This window comes from Hyla sarda, chromosome 5, assembly GCF_029499605.1.
Source record: "Hyla sarda isolate aHylSar1 chromosome 5, aHylSar1.hap1, whole genome shotgun sequence".
In the NCBI taxonomy this organism is placed as follows: domain Eukaryota; kingdom Metazoa; phylum Chordata; class Amphibia; order Anura; family Hylidae; genus Hyla; species Hyla sarda.
Window position 1 is genome coordinate 130,475,881 of NC_079193.1, and position 21,641 is coordinate 130,497,521.

The 21,641-nt window shown below is 44.3% G+C and overlaps 1 protein-coding gene across 10 annotated transcripts in view; it reads left to right on the plus strand.

Moving 5' to 3' along the window:
* The window catches only part of ADCY1 (adenylate cyclase 1), a 605,827-nt gene that overhangs the window by 445,589 nt on the left and 138,597 nt on the right, over positions 1–21,641 (plus strand). For 9 of the 10 annotated variants that reach the window (XR_008843996.1, XR_008843995.1, XR_008843997.1 and 6 more), the window contains one exon: positions 13,924–14,180. The exons of the other annotated variant lie outside the window; for it this stretch is intronic. Coding sequence is in view for 6 of the 9 variants with exons in the window: in XM_056520271.1 (XP_056376246.1) it covers positions 13,924–14,180 (257 nt within the window). In the remaining 3 variants the exon portion in view is untranslated. The remainder of the gene's footprint in view (positions 1–13,923; positions 14,181–21,641) is intronic. 10 annotated transcript variants of the gene reach the window in all.

The following is a 21,641-nucleotide window of genomic DNA, read 5'->3' on the forward strand; positions in this document are numbered from 1 at the left end:
GGGGAATATTATGTCCATGTCCCTTGAGTCCATGCCTCTTTTTATACATGACAATATCCTGCCGGCTTTGGAAGCAGCAGCCTGACATTGCATGCTATTCTGTAGTCTGTGATCTACAAGTACACCCAGATCCTTCTCTACCAGTGACTCTGCCAGTTTAATCCCCCCCCCCTAAGACATACAATGCATGCATGTTCTTAGTACCCAGATGCATAACTTTACATTTATCCACATTGAACCTCATTTGCCAAGTGGATGCCCAGACACTTAGTCTATCCAAGTAATCTTGTAACTTATGCACATCCTCTATAGACTGTACCGTGCTACAAAGCTTGGTGTCATCTGCAAAGATAGAAACAGAGCTGTTAATACCATCCTCTATATCATTGATAAATAAATTAAACAACAGCGGGCCCAGTACTGAACCTTGGGGTACACCACTAATAACCGGGGACCAATCAGAGTACGAATTATTGACCACCACTCTCTGGGTACGATCCATGAGGCAGTGTTCAATCCAGTTACAAACTAAAGTTTCCAAGCCCAAAGACCTTAACTTACCTGTCAGACGTCTGTGAGGGACAGTATCAAATGCTTTGGCAAAATCCAGAAACACTATATCTACAGCCATTCCTCTGTCAAGGCTTCTACTCACCTCTTCATAAAAGCAAATTAGATTGGTTTGACAATTTCTATCCTTAGTAAACCCATGCTGGCTATCACTTATAATACTATTATCCCCTATGTATTCCTGTATGTAATCCCTTATAAGTCCTTCAAACAATTTACCCACAATACACGTTAGACTTACCGGTCTATAATTGCCTGGCGAAGACCTAGAGCCCTTCTTGAAGATTGGTACCACATTAGCCTTGCGCCAGTCCCTTGGCACAATACCAGACACCAGAGAATCTCTAAATATCATGAACAAGGGTACAGATATTACTGAACTTACCTCTCTAAGAACTCTTGGGTGTAGTCCATCCGGCCCTGGAGATTTGCTTACATTTACTTTACTTAACTTACCTTGTACCATCTCTACATTAAGCCAGTTCAGTACATTACATGATGTGTTACCAGCACTGACCTGGCCAATGTCAGCTCCTTTTTCCATAGTGTATACAGAACTAAAGAACCCATTCAGTAGCTCCGCCTTCTCTTGATCGCCCGTGACAACCTCCCCATTATCATTATTAAGGGGTCCTACATGCTCTGTCCTTGGTAGGAGTGTGCAGCTGTGTGCTTAACTACACGATTCTATCCAGTTGAACTAGACGGGCTCCATTACAAATCTATGAAGCCTGCCTAGTGCAATTGGAAGCGAAGTGCACAGCCATATGCTTCTACCTGTTTGTTCTAATGATCAGTGGGGGTCTCTAAGACACGTTAAAAGTTTTTTTTTGTTTTTTAATGACAGGAACACTTAAAGAAGAAGTGCAGATGAGAAAAAAGATTGTTCAACCTTTCAGAATATTAGGAATCATAGAGAAGCATAACACTATAGCTCTGAAAGTACTGAGATGTCTTCCTAATATATCAACTTTTTTCCTTCTCGCCCTCTAAATAACTCTTTTGTATTTCCATCCACAGACAAGTATGAGGGCTTGTTTTTTGCGACACCGGTTGTTCTTTGTGACGATATCACTCATTTTACCATAAAATGTATGGTGCAAACAAAAAAATACTATTTGTGTGCGAAAATTTAAAAGAAAAGCACAATTTTGCAAATTTTGGAAGGTTTAATTTTTAGGGTATGTTCACACTGTGGAATTACAGAGGAATTCCATGAGCGGAATTCCGTGAATGAAATTCCACACAGTGAACGTTAGCATCTGTGTGAATGGGTCTTCCGCGAGACCCATTCACACTACGGAAAGTGTTCCACGCAAAGAAAGAACATGTTCATCCTTTGCGCGGAACTCCGCGAGCACAGCATAGCCGTTAATGGTGATGGGGCAGTGCTGCGCATTCCTACCGCCGCCGCTGGTTGCCAGACTGAATCTCCGTTGGCTGAATTCCGCGAGCGGAGATTCAGCTACAAATCCGTAGTCTGAACATAACCTCATGCTGTAATGGAGCTCGATGTGGATCCTCTACCTGTGTGGCTGATGACTCGGACCATATAGGGGAGCGGAGTCTAAAATGCCGCTGGTCTTCACCAGAGCCCGCTGCGGCAAGCAACACCCAGGTTGCTACCCCCGACACGGCTCGACCACACAGGTAACTGGGCAAGGCGAGGTACCGAAGGAAGAAGCAGTAGCGTAGTCAACGTAGCAGAAAGTCTAGGCAGGCGGCAAAGGTTCGTAGTAAAAAAAAAAACATAGCAGGAAGGTCTGGATACACGGGTATGGCAAACAGGCAATAGGAACACTTTCTCTCAGGCAATAGGCACTGAAGATCCGGCAGGGAAGTGCGGGAGGTGCGAATCCTGGCCCTGCCGGCGGTGGGGGACACAGGGACACTGCGCTCACGGGCGGTACTTGCGGCTGAAGCGCAGTGTGTAACACACGCTGTACAATTTACGGTAAAAATGACATGTTTTCTTTATTCTGTGGGTCAATACGATTAAAATTATACCCTTGATTACATTATTTTTCTATTAATTGATTAATGCTTTAATATTATTGATTACATACTTTATCTCAAACTTTTTAACCAAATTAGTATGTTTAAAATCCCTCTATTTTGACTTTTTAAATTTTCCATATAAGCGGCAGTATGAGGGCTCATTTTTTGCACTGTGATCTGTACTTTTTAATGATACCACAATTGCATATATAAAACTTTTAATACATTTTTTATAATCTTTTTTGGAATATGATGTGGCAAAGTAGCAATTTAATTATTATTTTTTTGAACGTCTAAGACGTTCACCATATGGGTCATTAACATTATATTGTAATAGTTCGGACATTTACCCACGCGGCGATACCAAATATGTTTATTAATAATTTTTTTCTACACTTTTTGGGGGTCAAATGGGGAAAAAGGGAAATTTTACATTTTTATTGGGGGAGGAGATTTTTTTTAAATTTTATTTAACTTTTTTATATTATTTACCGTATTTATCGGCGTATAACACGCACTTTTTAGGCTAACATTTTTAGCTTAAAGTCTACGTGCGTGTTATACGCCGATACCGCCCCAGGAAAGGCAGGAGGAGAGAGGCCGTCGCTGCCCGCTTCTCTCCCCCTGCCTTCCCTGGGGTCTAGAGCCCTGCTGCCCTGGCTATCAGCGCCGCTGCCCGTTCTGTCCCCCTATCGGTACCGGCGCCGATAGCCAGGGGGAGAGAAGGGGCAGCGGCACCCATTGCCGGCGCCGCTGCCCCGTTGCCTCCCCCTATCCCCGGTGGCATAATTACCTGGGTCGGGTCTGCACTGCTGCAGGCCTCCGGCGTGCGTCCCCTTTGTCGTTGCTATGCGCTGTGCGGCGCATGACGTCAGTGCGCCACGCCGTGCATAGCAACGACGCAGGGGACGCACGCCGGTACCGATAGTCAGGGGGACAGAACAGGCAGCGGCGCCGATAGCCAGGGGGAGAGAAGGGCCGGCAGCACGGCTCTAGACCCCAGGAAAGGCAGGGGGAGAGAAGCGGGCAGTGACGGCCTCTCTCCCCCTGCCTTTCCTGGGGATGTATCGGGGTATACACGCGCACACTCGCACCCTCATTTTACCATGGATATTTGGGTAAAAAACTTTTTTTACCCAAATATCCTTGGTAAAATGAGGGTGCGTGTTATAGGCCGGTGCGTGGTATACCCCGATAAATACGGTACTTTTTTTATTTTACTTTTTATGTCCCCATAGGGGACTATTTATAGCACTATTAATAGAAAACCGCAATTTTGCTAATTTTGGAAGTTTCATTTTTAGGGTATGTTCACACTGCAGAATTCCCGCGGAATTCCGTGAGTGAAATTCCGCAAAGTGAACGTTAGCATCTGTGTGAATGGGTCTTAAATGAGACCCGTTCATAATGCGGAAATTGTTCTGCGCAAAGAAAGAACATGTTCATCCTTTGTGCGGAAGTCCGCGAGCTCTGCATAGCCGGTGGTGGCGCAGTGCGGCTGGCTGCCAGACTGAATCTCCGCTCACTGAATTCCGCGAGCGGAGATTCATCTACAAATCCGTAGTGTGAGCATACCCTCACACTGTAATCGAGCTGGATGTGGATCCTTTACATGTTTGGCTGATGACTCGGACAGTATCGGGGAGCGGAGTCTAAAATGCAGCTGGTCTTCACCAGAGCCGCCCCATAGGGGACTATTTATAGCAATCTCTTGATTGGTAATACGTTTTAGTGCTATGCATAGGGCATAGCACTGATCAGTATTATCGGCAATCTTCTGACCCCATGAGACGGATGGAGGCAGGTGAGGGGACCTTCATCCGCCATTATGGATGATCAGATCAGGCAGTGCTGCGGGCGATATGATCATCCATTTTTCTGACCGCACTGCCGCAGATGCTGTGATCTGTATTGATCACCACATCTGAGGGGTTAATGGCGGACATAAGCGTGATCGTTCATGTCTGCCATTACTGGCGGGTCCCTGGCTGCTGCTAGCGTCGTTAAGGGGTAAATACACATTTTATTATTAAATAGAATCAAGATTTTATATAATTTTGGAGGCTTGAGAGCACTGATTTTATTGATGTTTTTATTTTGTTGCTATGCGCTGTCCTTAACCCCTTAAGGCCCATTTTGGCCTTAACCTCTTCAGGACATAGGGCGTATGGATACGCCCTGCATTCCGAGTTCTTAAGGACCGAGGGCGTATCCATATGCCCGTGGGAATTCCGGTCCCCACCGCTAGCCGGTTGGGGACCGGAGCCGGATGCCTGCTGAAATCGTTTAGCAGGCATCCCGGCATATCACCCAGGGGGGTCATTATTCCCCCCCATGTCGGCGATGGCCGCAGATCGCTGGACAATTCAGTGACCCGGAATTACTGGCTGATCGGGGCCGTCTCTGATGGCCCCGAACAGCCATAGCCTGCAGGGGTGAGGTGGCACTGGTGCCACCTCACGATCGCCCTGATTCGTCGGCCGACCAATCAGGGCACCTGCTGCGGGTGTCACTCCTGCAACCCGCTCCGCCCCTCTTCCGAAGGACGTGAGCGGGTGCGGGACGTGGACCCCGGGAGCTGGGGACCCCGATCCCCGGTGTCAATGTTGGGATCGGGGCCCCAGGAGCGGCGGCGGCGAGGGACTGACCTGTGTCCCGGAGCAGCAGCAGGAGGTGAGTGACAGCCTCCTGCTGTTGCTTAGCAACAGCTCCCAGCATGCAAAAAGGGCATGCTGGGAGCTGTAGTTATGCAACAGCAGGAGGCAGACAACCACAACTCCCAGCATTCCCTTATGGGCATGCTGGGACTTATGGTTTTGCAACAGCTTGAGGCACATTTTTTCTATGGAAAAGTGTACCTTCAGCTGTTGTATAACTACAACTCCCAGCTTGCACAAACAGCTAAAGTGCATGCTGGGAGTTGTAGTGGTGCATCTGCTGGTTGCATAACTACAATTCCCAGCATGCCCGTTGGCTGTCGGTGACTGCTGAGAGTTGTAGTTTTGCAACAGCTGAAGGCACAATGGTTGTGAAACTCAGAGTTTTTTTTTACCTAACTCAGTGTTTCACGACCAGTGTGCCTCCAGCTGTTGCAAACTACAACTCTCAGCAGTCACCGTACACCATGCACCGTACATGCTGGGAGTTGTAGTTTTGCAACAGCTGGAGGCCCACTGGTTGTGAAACACTGAGTAAGGTCACAAACTCAGTGATACATAACCAGTGTGCCTACAGCTGTTGCAAAACTAAAACTCTCAGGATCTACAGTCTGTCAGCGCATGCTGGGAGTTGTACTTTTGCAACAGCTGGATGTTCCCCAGGGTACACTCACATGGGCGGAGGTTTACAGTAAGTATCTCGCTGCAAATTTTCTGCCGCAGCTCAAACTGCCAGCGAGAAACTACTGTGAACCCCCACTCGTGCAACTGTACCCTAAAAACACTACACTACACTAACACAAAATAAAATTAAAAGTAAAAAACACTACATATGCACATACCCCTACAAAGCCCCCCCCCCCCCCCCCCCTCCCCAAGAAAAATGAAAGCGTCTGGTACGCCACTGTTTCCAAAACGGAGCCTCCAGCTGTTGCAAAGCAGCAACTCCTAGTATTGTCGGACAGCCGTTGACTGTCCAGGCATGCTGGGAGTTTTGCAATAGCTGGAGGCACCCTGTTTGGGAATCACTGGCATAGAATTCCCCTATGTCCACCCCTAGGCAAGTCCCTAATTTAGGCCTCAAATGCGCATGGCGCTCTCAATTTGGAGCCCTGTCGTATTTCAAGGCAACAGTTTAGGGTCACATATGGGGTATTACCATACTTAGGAGAAATTGTGTTACAAATTTTGGGGGGTATTTTTTGCTTTTACCCTTTTTAAAAATGTAAAAATTTTGGGAAAACAAGCATTTTAGGTTAAAAAAAAAAATTTTTTTTTTTACATATGCAAAAGTCGTGAAACACCTGTGGGGTATAAAGGTTCACTTAACCCCTTGTTATGTTCCCCGAGGGGTCTAGTTTTCAAAATGGTATGCCATGTGGGTTTTTTTTTTGCTGTCCTGGCACCATAGGGGCTTCCTAAATGCAGCATGCCCCCTGAGCAAAATTTGCTTCCAAAAAGCCAAATGTGACTACTCCTCTTCCGAGACCTGTAGTGCGCCAGCAGAGCACTTTTCACCCCCATATGGGGTGTTTTCTGAATCGGGAGAAATTGGGCTTCAAATTTTGAGGGGTATTTTCTGCGATTACCCTTTTTTAACAATGTAAAATTTTTGGGAAAACAAGCATTTTAGGTAAAAATTATCATTTTTTTTTTTACATTTGCAAAAGTCGTGAAACACCTGTGGGGTATAAAGGCTCACTTTATGCCATGTTACATTCCCCGAGGGGTCTAGTTTCCAAAATGGTATGCCATGTTTTTTTTTTTTTTCTTTTCTGGCACCATAGGGGCTTCCTAAATGCAACATGCCCCCCAAAAACCATTTCAGAAAAACGTACTCTCCAAAATCCCCTTATCACTCCTTCACTTCTGAGCCCTCTACTGCGCCCGCCGAACACTTTACATAGACATATGAGGTATGTGCTTACTCAAGAGAAATTGGGCTACAAATATAAGTATACATTTTCTCCTTTTACCCCTTGCAAAAATTCAAAAATTGGGTCTACAACATGCGAGTGTAAAAAAGGAAGATTTTTAATTTTCTCCTTCACTTTGCTGCTATTCCTGTGAAACACCTAAAGGGTTAAAACGCTGACTCAATGTCATTTTGAATACTTTGGGGGGTGTAGTTTTTATAATGGGGTCATTTATGGGGTATTTCTAATATGAAGACCCTTCAAATCCACTTCAAACCTGAACTGGTCCCTGAAAAATATCGAGTTTGAAAATTTTGTGAAAAATTGGAAAATTGCTGCTGAACTTTGAAGCCCTCTGGTGTCTTCCAAAAGTAAAAACTTGTCAATTTTATGATGCAAACATAAAATAGACATATTGTATATGTGAACCAAAAAAAAATGTATTCATAATATCCATTTTCCTTACAAGCAGAAAGCTTCAAAGTTAGAAAAATGCAAAATTTTCAAATTTTTCATCAAATTTACGGATTTTTCACCAAGAAAGGATGCAAGTTACCACAACATTTTACCACTATGTTAAAGTAGAATATGTCACGAAAAAACAACTGGAATCAGAATGATAAGTAAAAGCATTCCAGAGTTATTAATGTTTAAAGTGACAGTGGTCAGATGTGCAAAAAACGCTCTGGTCCTTAAGGCCAAAATGGGCTTGGTCCTGAAGGGGTTAAAGGGGTACTCCACCCCTAGACATCTTAACCCCTATCTAAAGGATAGGGGATAAGATGTCTGATCTCTGGGGACCCCCGGGATCTCTGCTGCAGCATCCCGCGATCAGAGAGCACTTAGACAGAAAAGAACAACTCAACTTCAGCAGCTCATAACTACTAATAGAAGTAATTTACAAATCTTTTTAACTTTTTAGAGCCAGTTGATATATATATATATATATAACAAAAACAAAAAAAAGTTTTTTCCTGGAAAACCCCTTTAATAATGTCCTGATAATGAGGCCCTTCACTGCAATCCCATTCTCTATAATAATACTGTCTTCCACTGCCCCAATCCTCCATCCCTATATGCAGCGGTCTGCTCCTCTGTTCATACACATCACTTTACCTCCTCTACTGAGCCGGTGCTCCTAGCTTAAAGGGGTTATCCCGGAATTTTTTTTATATACATATATATATATATATATATATATATATAATCTCAACTGGCTCCAGAAAGTTAAACAGATTTGTAAATTACTTCTATTAAAAAATCTTAATCCTTTCAGTACTTATGAGCTGCTGAAGTTGAGTTGTCCTTTCCTCTCTTGGGAACTGTCCAGAGTAGAAGCAAATCCCCATAGCAAACCTCTTCTACTGTGCAGTTACCGAGACAAGCAGAGATGTCAGCAGGGAGCACTGTTGCCAGACAGAAAAGAACAGCTCAGCTTTGGCAGCTGATAATTATTGGAAGGATTAAGATTTTTTAATAGAAGTAATTTACAAATCTGTTGAACTTTCTGGAGCCAGATGATATATATATATAAAAAAAAAAAGTTTTTTTCCTGGAATACCCCTTTAACCCCTTAAGGACATAGGGCGTATCCATACGCCCCCGTTTCCAAGTCCTTAAGGACCGAGGGCGTATGGATACGCCCTGAGCATTTCCGGCCCCCACCGCTAGCCGGAGGGGAGCCGGGGCCGGATGCCTGCTGAAATCGTTCAGCAGGCATCCCGGCATATCACCCAGGGGGGTCATTATGTCCCCCCATGTCGGCGATTGCCGCAGATCGCTGGACAATTCAGTCCAGCGATCTGCGGCGGATTCCGGGTCAATCGGGTCTCCAGTGACCCGATGACCCGGAATTACTGGCTGATCGGGGCCGTCAGAGACGGCCCCGAACAGCCAGAGCCTGCAGGAGTGAGGTGGCACTGGTGCCACCTCACGATCGCCCTGATTCGTCGGCCGGATTACCGGCCGACCAATCAGGGCGCCTGCTGCGGGTGTCACTCCCGCAACCCGCTCCGCCCCTCTTCCGGAGGACGTGAGCGGGTGCGGGAAGACGACCCCGGGTGCTGGGGACCCCGATCCCCGGCGTCCCTGTTGGGATCGGGGCCCCAGGAGCGGCGGCGGCGAGGGACAGTCCTGCAGTGTGGATCGTTGGAGGTGAGTGACAGCCTCCTGCTGTTGCTTAGCAACAGCTCCCAGCATGCAACAAGGGCATGCTGGGAGCTGTAGTTATGCAACAGCAGGAGGCAGACCACCACAACTCCCAGCATGCCCTTATGGGCATGCTGGGACTTGTAGTTTTGAAACAGCTGGAGGCACATTCTTTCTATGGAAAAGTGTACCTTCAGCATGTTGTGTAACTACAACTCCCAGCTTGCACAATCAGCTAAAGTGCATGCTGGGAGTTGTAGTGGTGCATCTGGTGGTTGCATAACTACAACTCCCAGCATGCCCGTTGGCTGTCGGTGACTGCTGAGAGTTGTAGTTTTGCAACAGCTGAAGGCACACTGAGTTAAGTAGAAACCAGTGTGTCTCCAGCTGTTGTATAACTACAATCCCCAGCATCCCCAGCCAATGTAGTATGCCTCCGGCTGTTGCATAACTACAAGACCCAGCATGCCCTTCCGCTGTCCGTACATGCTGGGGGTTGTAGCTTTTGCAACAGCTGAAGGCATACTGGTTGCAAAACACTGAGTTTGTTACCAAACTCGGTGTTTCACAACCTGTGTGTCTCCAGCTGTTGCAAAACTACAACTCCCAGCATGCACTGATAGACCGTACATGCTGGGAGTTGTAGTTTTGCAACAGCTGGATGTTTTTCCCCCCCCCCCCCCCCCCCCAATGTGAACGTACAGGGTACACTCACATGGGCGGAGGATTACAGTAAGTATTCGGCTGCAAGTTTGAGCTGCAGCAAATTTTCTGCCGCTGCTCAAACTGCCAGCGAGAAACTACTGTGAACCCCCCGCCCGTGCGACTGTACCCTAAAAACACTACACTACACTAACACAAAATAAAATAAAAAGTAAAAAACACTACGTATACACATACCCCTACACAGCCCCCCTCCCCAATAAAAATGAAAAACGTCTGGTACGTCACTGTTTCCAAAACAGAGCCTCCAGTGGTTTCAAAATTACAACTCCCAGCATGCACTGATAGACCGTCCATGCTGGGAGTTGTAGTTTTGCAACAGCTGGATGTTCCCTCCCCCCCCCCCCAATGTGAATGTACAGGGTACACTTACATGGGCGGAGGATTACAGTAAGTATTCGGCTGCAAGTTTGAGCTGCAGCAAATTTTCTGCCGCTGCTCAAACTGCCAGCGAGAAACTACTGTGAACCCCCCGCCCGTGCGACTGTACCCTAAAAACACTACACTACACTAACACAAAATAAAATAAAAAGTAAAAAACACTACGTATACACATACCCCTACACAGCCCCCCTCCCCAATAAAAATTAAAAACGTCTGGTACGTCACTGTTTCCAAAACAGAGCCTCCAGTGGTTGCAAAATTACAACTCCCAGCATGCACTGATAGACCGTCCATGCTGGGAGTTGTAGTTTTGCAACAGCTGGATGTTCCCTCCCCCCCCCCAATGTGAACGTACAGGGTACACTCACATGGGCGGAGGATTACAGTAAGTATTCGGCTGCAAGTTTGAGCTGCAGCAAATTTTCTGCCGCTGCTCAAACTGCCAGCGAGAAACTACTGTGAACCCCCCGCCCGTGCGACTGTACCCTAAAAACACTACACTACACTAACACAAAATAAAATAAAAAGTAAAAAACACTACGTATACACATACCCCTACACAGCCCCCCTCCCCAATAAAAATTAAAAACGTCTGGTACGTCACTGTTTCCAAAACAGAGCCTCCAGTGGTTGCAAAATTACAACTCCCAGCATGCACTGATAGACCGTCCATGCTGGGAGTTGTAGTTTTGCAACAGCTGGATGTTCCCTCCCCCCCCCCAATGTGAATGTACAGGGTACACTCACATGGGCGGAGGATTACAGTAAGTATCCGGCTGCAAGTTTGAGCTGCAGCAAATTTTCTGCCGCTGCTCAAACTGCCAGCGAGAAACTACTGTGAACCCCCGCCCATGTGACTGTACCCTAAAAACACTACACTACACTTCCACAAAATAAAATAAAAAGTAAAAAACAGTACATATACACATACCCCTACACAGCCCCCCTCCCCTCCCCAATAAAAATGAAAAACATCTGGTACGCCACTGTTTCCAGAACGGAGCCTCCAGCTGTTGCAAAACAACTACTCCCAGTATTGCCAGATAGCCACTGACTGTCCAGGCATGCTGGGAGTTTTACAACAGCTGGAGGCACCCTGTTTGGGAATCACTGGCGTAGAATTCCCCTATGTCCACCCCTATGCAATCCCTAATTTAGGCCTCAAATGCGCATGGCGTCCTCACTTTGGAGCCCTGTCGTATTTCAAGGCAACAGTTTAGGTACACATATGGCGTATCGCCGTACTCGGGAGAAATTGGGCTTCAAATGTTGGGGGATATTTTCTGCTATTACCCTCTTTAAAAATGTAAAATTTTTGGGAAAACAAGCATTTTAGGTAAAAAAAAAATTTTTTTTTTACATATACAAAAGTCATGAAACACTTGTGGGGTATAAAGGTTCACTTAACCCCTTGTTACGTTCCCCGAGGGGTCTAGTTTCCAAAATGGTATGCCATGTGTGTATTTTTGCTGTCCTGGCACCATAGGGGCTTCCTAAATGCGGCATGCCCCCAGAGCAAAATTTGCTTTCAAAAAGCCAAATGTGACTCCTTCTCTTCTGAGACCTGTAGTGCGCCAGCAGAGCAATTTTCACCCCCATATGGGGTGTTTTCTTAATCGGGAGAAATTGGGCTTCAAATTTTCGGGGGTATTTTCTGCTATTACACTTTTAAAAATGTAAAATTTTGGGGAAACCAAGCATTTTAGGTAAAAAAAAAATAATTTTTTTACATATGCAAAAGTCGTGAAACACCTGTGGGGTATTAAGGTTCACTTTACCCCTTGTTACGTTCCCTGCTGGGTCTAGTTTCCAAAATGGTATGCCATGTGTGTTTTTTTGCTGTCCTGGCACCATAGGGGCTTCCTAAATGCGGCATGCCCCCAGAGCAAAATTTGCTTTCAAAAAGCCAAATGTGACTCCTTCTCTTCTGAGACCTGTAGTGCGCCAGCAGAGCACTTTTCACCCCCATATGGGGTGTTTTCTGAATCGGGAGAAATTGGGCTTCAAATTTTGGGGGGTATTTTCTGCTATTACACTTTTAAAAAATGTAAAATTTTTGGGAAATCAAGCATTTTAGGTAAAAAAAAATAATATTTTTTTTACATATGCAAAAGTCGTGAAACACCTGTGGGGTATTAAGGTTCACTTTACCCCTTGTTACGTTCCCTGAGGGGTCTAGTTTCCAAAATGGTATGCCATGTGTGTTTTTTTTCTGTCCTGGCACCATAGGGGCTTCCTAAAGGTGACATGCCCCCCAAAAACCATTTGTCGCTCCTTCCCTTCTGAGCCCTCTACTGTGCCCGCCGAACAATTAACATAGACATATGAGGTATGTGCTTACTCGAGAGAAATTGGGTTTCAAATACAAGTAAAAATTTTCTCCTTTACCCCTTGCAAAAATTCAAAAATTGGGTCTACAAGAACATGCGAGTGTAAAAAATGAAGATTGTGAATTTTCTCCTTCACTTTTCTGCTATTCCTGTGAAACACCTAAAGGGTTAATACACTTACTGAATGTCATTTTGAATACTTTGGGGGGTGTAGTTTTTATAATGGGGTCTTTTATGGGGTATTTCTAATATGAAGACCCTTCAAATCCACTTCAAACCTGAACTGGTCCATGAAAAATAGCGAGTTTGAAAATTTTGTGAAAAATTTCAAAATTGCTGCTGAACTTTGAAGCCCTCTGGTGTCTTCCAAAAGTAAAAACTCATAAATTTTATGATGCAAACATAAAGTAGACATATTGTATATGTGAACCCCAAAAAAAATATTTTGAATATCCATTTTCCTTACAAGCAGAGAGCTTCAAAGTTAGAAAAATGCAAAATTTTCATTTTTTTCATCAAATTTGGGGATTTTTCACCAAGAAAGGATGCAAGTTACCATAAAATTTTACCACTAAGTTAAAGTAGAAGGATACAAGCGTTACATATGGTAAATTCTGATGATTGGTTCCCTTATAGTGAAGTGTACTGCTACGAAAGGGACCGACTCGGCTGCACACAGAAATGGGCGATCGGGGCAGACCTGCTTCATTATAGAGAATAGGCCTGCAGGGAGGGGTCTTATTTTCAGTGACTTCTTATAAGCATTACTATAGTCTATCAAAATTCTTTTTTTAAGGTAGAGAACCCCTATAACTATCTGCATTTTTCCCTGAATAGCCAGGTAAGAGTAAACTTTTTCAAAATGGGTTTAAATGTCACCCCGGGGATTGTGAACCTGATTCATGTCCCTCACCTTTTGTATCCACATTCCATTAGCCTAGTGTTTATGCTTTTTGAAATAAAATCCACACTGACCACACTGATTCAGGGAAAAGTATAGATTGTCATCTATATAGTAAAATCCTTATATCTTGGAAACCAGGGGAGGAGCAGGGTAGCATATCGGCACAATAAAAGCAGTATTGATATCAAAGGGGCAGAAGACTACAAAATGCTATGAAAAAAATTATACTGCCCCCAGGTCCTCTTAAAAAATGTTTTCTCTAATAATGGTTAATGTTTTTTTTTGTTTTTCAGGTTGGATGCATGCCCTGGTCATGGAGTGCAAATTCCAGCAGCTCCATTATAATTATTTCTCCAAATGGAGAAAACAAAACCATGGAGGAACGCCCATGTGACACAGCTCACTATGCTTTTCTGTCATGTGTGGTGGGCACTTTAACATTGGCAATTTTTTTACGTATTTCTTCATTGCCAAAAATGATTTTGCTTCTTTTTGTTACTGTTTTATACATAGTAATTTTGGAACTCAGTGGATACAGAAAAGCATCAGGGTAAGAACTTGTAAAATTACCTGGTCTCATCTGTTAACTCCACACCAGTTAGCTTGTTTATCTCTATCTTATGGATAGGCAATAACTTTTGAAAATGAGAATACCCCTTTAATACATTCAAAATCTTAAAGAAACAAAGCCTTATAGGTAGTCTGGGCAAACAGGAAATGAGAATAAAGTGCTGGCAAACATTGCACTTGCTGAGACCCACTAAACCTGCTTTATCCAGAAAGGAGCAAATCTCAGTGAGGTGCATTGATTAATAATTGAACAGAGCTTTAAAGGGAATCTGTCACCAGTGTCACCTTCACTAACCTGTCGATACCGACAGGTAATGCAGGTGATACTGATGACAATGGTACTCACCTTGTCCCAGTCCGTGCCGGGGATCTCCTGTAAGCTTCTCCGGTATATTCGCTCCGGGCACCGGCTTGGGGCACGGGCAGAGCTTAACCCCTACAGGACCCATGACGTAGTGCTACGTCATGACACCCTGGGTCGGGGACCGCTGTGACTGCTGATATAGATCAGCAGGCACCCCGCACAACTGCCCAGGGGGGTCATCAGACTCCCCCATTTCGCCGCAAATTGCCGGTGAATTCACACCGGAAATAAGGGGTCCAAGACACCCACGATCCCCCTGAAGGGATAGGAGTGAGGTGGCAGGGGTTCCACCCCTCCTATCCCTGCTATTGGTCGTCTAGAAGAGATGACCAATAGCAGATCGGGGGCGGGGGGGTTAACTTTCGGTTTCCCCGTTCTGCCCACCCATAATAGGCGAGGCAGAACCTGGAAACCTAGGAGGAACGGAACCGAAGTCCACTTACCCATCGGCGGAGGTGACGATCTGCAGCAGTGATCGGTGGGCGGCGATGTTGTGCGGCTGGCTCCCTGGATCCTACGGAAGCCGGTGAGTTGCCTAGCAACATCTGGAGGGCTACAGTTTGAGACCACTATACAGTGGTCTCTAAACTTTAGCCCTCCAGATGTTGCAAAACTACAACTCCCAGCATGCCCAGACAGCAGTTTGGGCATGCTGGGATTTGTAGTTTTGCAACAGCTGGAGGGCTGCAGTTTGGAGATCACTGTGCAGTGATCTCTAAACTGTGGCCCTCTAGATCTTGCAAAACTACAACTCCTAGCATGCCCACACAGCAGTTTGCTGTCTGGGTATGCTGTGAGTTGTAGTTTTGCAACATCTGGAGGGCCACAGTTTGGAGATCACTGTGCAGTGGTCTCTAAACTGTAGCCCTCCAGATGTTGCAAAACTTCAAATCCCAGCATGCCCAAACAGCAAACAGCTGTCTCAGCAAGCTGGGAGTTGCAGTTGCGTACCTCCAGGTGTTACATAACTACATCTCCCAGCATGCCCTTCGGCAATCAGTACATGCTGGGAGTTGTAGTTTTGCAACAGCAGGAGGCACACTGGTTGGAAAATACTGAGAACGGTCTGTCAATGCATGCTGGGAGTTGTAGTTTTGAAACAGCTGGAGGTTTGCCCCCTCCATGTGAATGTACAGGGTACATTCACACTGGCCAGTTTACAGTAAGTTTCCTGCTTGAAGATTGAGCTGCGGCAAATTTTTCACCGCCGCACAAACTCCTAGTGGGAAACTCACTGTAAACCTCCGCCAGTGCGAATGTACTCTAAAAACACTACACTAACATATAATAAAGGGTAAAACACTACATATACACCCCCTTACACAGTCCCCCTCAAGAAAAATGAAAAACTTATTGTACGGCAATGTTTCCAAAACGGAACCTCCAGCTGTTGCAAGACAACAACTCCCAGCATTTCCGGACAGCCACTGACTGTCCAGGCATGCTGGGAGTTTATCAACAGCTGGAGGCACCCTGTTTGGGATCATTGGGGTAGAAAACCCCATGTCCACCCATATGCAATCCCTAATTTAGTCCTCAAATGCGCATGGCGCTCTCTCACTTCGGAGCCCTGTCATATTTCAAGGAAACAGTTTAGGGCCACATATGGGGTATTTCCATACTCGGGAGAAATTGCACTTCAAATTTTGGGGAGCTTTTTCTCCTTTTACCCCTTATGAAAAGGAAAAGTTGGGGGCTGCACCAGCCTTTTAGTATAAAAAATACACATTTTTACACTAACATGCTGGTGTTGCCCCATACTTTTTATTTTCACAAGCGGTAAAAGGAAAAAAAGACACCCCAAAATGTGTACGGAAATACCTCATATGTGTGCGTAAAATGCTCTGCGGGCACACAACAAGGCTCAGGAGTGAGAATGCACTATGTACATTTGAAGCCTAAATTGGTGATTTGCACAGGGGTGGCAAATTTTACAACGGTTCTGATATAAACGCAAAAAATTAAATACCCACATGGGACCCCATTTTGGAAACTACACCCTTCACGGAACGTACCAAGGGGTATAGTGAGCCTTAACACCCCACAGGTGTTAAATGAAAATTCTTGAAATGAAAAATGAAAAAAAAAAAAACATTTTCACAAAAATGCTGGTGTTACCCTAAATTTTTTCATTTTCACAAGGGAAAATAGGAAAAAAGCCCCCCAAAATTTATAACCTCATTTCTTCTGAGTAAGAACATACCCCATATTTGGATGTAATGTGCTCTGCGGGTGCATTACAATGCTCAGAAGAGAAGGAGCGAAAATTTGGAGAGAAAATTAGTCCAGAATTGAAGGCCACGTGTTTACAAAGCCCCCATAGTGCCAGAACAATGGACCCCCCCACATATGACCCCATTTTGGAAACTACACCCCTCATGTAATTTAATAAGGGGAACAGTGAGCATTTGCAACTCACAGGTTTCTGACAGATTTTTGGAACAGTGGTCCGTGAAAATGAAAAATTCAATTTTTTATTTGCACAGCCCACTGTTCCAAAGATCTGGCAAATGCCAGTGGGGTGTATATACTCACTGCACCCCTTATTAAATTATTAAAAGTGGGGTCACATGTGGGGGTTCTACTGTTCTGGCACCATGGGGGGCTTTGACTTCCATTCCAAACAAATTTTCTATCCAAAAGCTCAATGGCGCTCCTCTTCTTCTGAGCATTGTAGTGCGCCAGCAGAGCACTTGAAGTCCACACATGGGGTATTTCCACACTCAGAAGAAATGGGGTTCTAAATTTTGGGGGTCATTTTCTCCTATTACGCCTTGTAAAAATGTACAATTTGTGGGGAAAAACAGCATTTTAGTGAAATTTTTTGTTTCATTTACACATCCAACTTTAACAAAATTAGAAGTAGAGCAGGAAAAAAAAACCTCAGGTATGGCGCTGCAGACTCTTTTAGACAGATGAGGCGGATGCCAAAGATAATAGGAAAGTCCTCAGCAGGACATTTCTGAGGAAGGGAGGGATCCTCCCGAAACGCGTAATCTTGTCCATTTTATTATTTTTTTAATAAAATGTCCTGCTGAGGACTTTCCTATTACCTTTGGCATCCGCCTCATCTGTCTACAAGAGTCTGCAGCGCCATACCTGAGGGTTTTTTTCCTGCTCTACTTCTAATATTGACTCCCAGGACGACTTGTTTCCTCCTGCAACCCATCGGCATAGCAGCGACTCGCACTACAGTACCCAGATTATATCGTGGGTGATATGCTTTTTTGCATAGATCTCAAGGTGAGCGGCCATCTATGAGCCCCGTGGGGTTGACCCCCCCACACACCACCCGATCTATTGAGGGTAAATACACAAGGCGCCGTGCGTCGGTCCTTTCTTTTCTTTTCTCTACAGATTCTTCAACTTTAACAAAAAGGCTTCAAACACCTATGAAGTGTTAAGGCTCACTGTACCCCTTGTTACCTTCCTTGAGGGGTGTAGTTTCCAAAATAGTATGCCATGTGATTTTTTTTTTCTGTTCTTGCACCATAGGGGTTTTCTAAATGCGACATGCCCCCCAAAAACCATTTCAGCTAAATTTGCTTTCCAAAAGCTAAATGTGACTCCTTCTCTTCTAAGCATTGTAGTGCGCCAGCAGAGCACTTGACGTCCACACATGGGGTATTTCCATACTCAGAAGAGATGGGGTTACAAATTTTGGGGGGCATTTTCTCCTATTCCTCCTTGTAAAAATTTGGGGAAAAATTAGCATTTTAGTGGAAAAAAAAATAATTTACACATCCAACTTTAACAAAAAGTTGTCAAACACCTGTGGGGTGTTAAGGCTCACTGTACCCCTTGTTACATTCATTGAGGGGTGTAGTTTCCAAAATAGTATGCCATGTGTTTTTTTTTTTTTTTTTTATGCTGTTCTGGAACCTTAGGGGTTCCCTAAATGTGACATGCCCCCCAAAAACCATTTCAGAATAACTCACTCTCCAAAATCCCATTGTCGCTCCTTCCTTTCTGAGCCCTCTAGTGAACCCGCCGAACACTTGACATACACATATGAGGTATTTCCTTACTCGAGAGAAATTGGGTTACACATTTTAGGAAGATTTCTCTCCTTTTACCACTTGTAAAAATTCTAAAACTGGGTCTCCAAGAACATGCCAGTGTAAAAAATGAAGATTTTGAATTTTCTCCTTCAATTTGCTGCTATTCCTGTGAAACACCTAAAGGGTTAACAAACCTTTTGAATGTCATTTTGAATACTTTGAGTGGTGCAGATTTTATAATGGGGTCATTTATGGGGTATTTCTATAACATTAAAGCCCCTCAAATCCACTTCAAAACTGAACTGGTCCATGACAAATTTCAATTTAGAAAATTTTGGCAAAAATTGGAAAATTGCTGCTATACTTTGAAGCCCTCTGATGTCTTCCAAAAGTAAAAACATGTCAACTTTATGATGCAAACATAAAGTAGACATATTGTATATGTGAATCAATATATAATTCATTTGAAATATACATTTTCCTTATTAGCAGAGAGCTTCAAATTTTCATCATATTTTGGAATTTTTCACCAAGAAATGATGCAAGTATTGACAAAATTTTACCACTAACATAAAGTAGAATATGTCATGAAAAAAACGATCTCTGAATCAGAATGAAAGGTAAAAGCATTCCAGAGTTATTAATGCTTAAAGTGACAGTGGTCAGATGTGCAAAAAATGGCCGGGTCCTTAAGGTGAAAATTGGCTGGGTCCTTAAGGGGTTGAGGACGTAACCGCTGCTGCCTGGGACCCTGCAGAAAGCAGCATCGGCTTGGGCCATGGGTGGAGCTTAGTGACGTCAGCGCTGCTGCACTCTGCTGGGTCCTGGGAACAGCAGCAGTTACGTCATTAAGCTCCGCCCTTGCCCCAAACTGGTACCCGGTGAGAAGATATCAGAGAAGATTACAGGAGATCCCCACCACGGACCGAGAAAAGCTGAGTACCATTGTCATCAGTGTCACCTGAACTACCTGTCGGTACCGACAGGTTAGTGCAGGTGACTCTGGTGACAGAATATGCATCTTTAAAAGTGCAGTATATTGCGGGGCCGATATTGAAAAACTACTGTAATTTCTGTTACAGCGATATTAATCACACTTTTTTTTTCTCCTCACATTTCTGCTTTGTTGCTTTGAAATTATGTAAGATTTCATTTTCGTGACACTTTGTTTTTCGCGCCAAAATTGCCAAATTTGGCACCCAATTTTTTTTATTGCTACCATATTGGTTTTTTTTTGCACCAAAATTGTCGATTTTGGTGCCAAATTTTACATCTCGGAAAATTCTGGAGGAAGCATCTCGTGTAATATTCCATGATTACTATTAATAAAACATGTCCAGGGCTTAAATGTGAGTTCAGGTGTAGTGATGATGCCCAAAAGCTTGTCTCTACAAAATTCTGTTAGTCCAATAAAAAAGGTATTACAAGACACTGCAACATTTTTTGATTTGCATATATCGATCTCTCTCTCTCTCTCTCTCTCTCTCTCTCTCTCTCTCTCTCTCTCTCTCTCTCTCTCTCTCTCTCTCTCTCAGCTTTCAGTTGCTTCGGTGGGCTTGCAAATCAAAAAATGTTGCAGTATCTTGTAATACCTTTTTTATTGGACTAACAGAATTTTGTAGAGACAAGCTTTCGGGCTTCCTCCCTTTATCAAGTCAAAAGCAAATCTAAGCTCACAAGCAGAAGACACATGTTACATCTCACAAATATGCAGGGGTTAAGACAATAGATGTGGAGAATTCACACTAAGGTGGGCCATAAAGTGTCCTGCTTTAGAAACATAGACTAAATAGATAAGGATGAGAAAAAGGGGGAGGGAGCAGGGGAGAGACTGTAATTAAGTTCACAGGTGCATATATATACAGTACAGACCAAAAGTTTGGACACCCTTCTCATTCAAAGAGTTTTCTTTATTTTCATGACTATGAAAATTGTAGATTCACACTCAAGGCATCAAAACTATTGATTAACACATGTAGACATAACAAAAAAGTGTGAAACAACTGAAAATATGTCATATTCTAGGTGGAAAGTGTCCCCAAGTGTAGTCACAAAAACCATCAAGAGCTACAAAGAAACTGGCTCACATGCGGACCGCCCCAGGAAAGGAAGACCAAGCGCCACCTCTGCTGCAGAGGATAAGTTCATCCGAGTCACCAGCCTCAGAAATCGCAGGTTAACAGCAGCTCAGATTAGAGACCAGGTCAATGCCACACAGAGTTCTAGCAGCAGACACATCTCTAGAACAACTGTTAAGAGGAGACTGTGTGAATCAGGCCTTCATGGTAGAATATCTGCTAGGAAACCACTGCTAAGGACAGGCAACAAGCAGAAGAGACTTGTTTGGGCTAAAGAACACAAGGAATGGACATTAGACCAGTGGAAATCTGTGCTTTGGTCGGATGAGTCCAAATTTGAGATCTTTGGTTCCTACCACCGTGTCTTTGTGCGACGCAGAAAAGGTGAACGGATGGACTCTACATGCCTGGTTCCCACCGTGAAGCATGGAGGAGGAGGTGTGATGGTGTGGGGGTGCTTTGCTGGTGACACTGTTGGGGATTTATTCAAAATTGAAGGCATACTAAACCAGCATGGCTACCACAGCATCTTGCAGCGGCATGCTATTCCATCCGGTTTGCATTTAGTTGGACCATCATTTATTTTTCAACAGGACAATGACCCCAAACACACCTCCAGGCTGTGTAAGGGCTATTTGACCAAGAAGGAGAGTGATGGGGTGCTGCGCCAGATGACCCTGCCTCCACAGTCACCAGACCTGAACCCAATGAAGGCATAAGGGCCAAAAAGTGCTAAGTATCTCTGGGAACTCCTTCAAGACTGTTGGAAGACCATTTCAGGTGACTACCTCTTGAAGCTCATCTAGAGAATTCCAAGAGTGTGCAAAGCAGTAATCAAAGCAAAAGGTGGCTACTTTGAAGAACCTAGAATATGACATATTTTCAGTTGTTTCACACTTTTTTGTTATGTATATAATTCCACATGTGTTAATCAATAGTTTTGATGCCTTCAGTGTGAATCAACAATTTTCATAGTCATGAAAATAAAGAAAACTTTT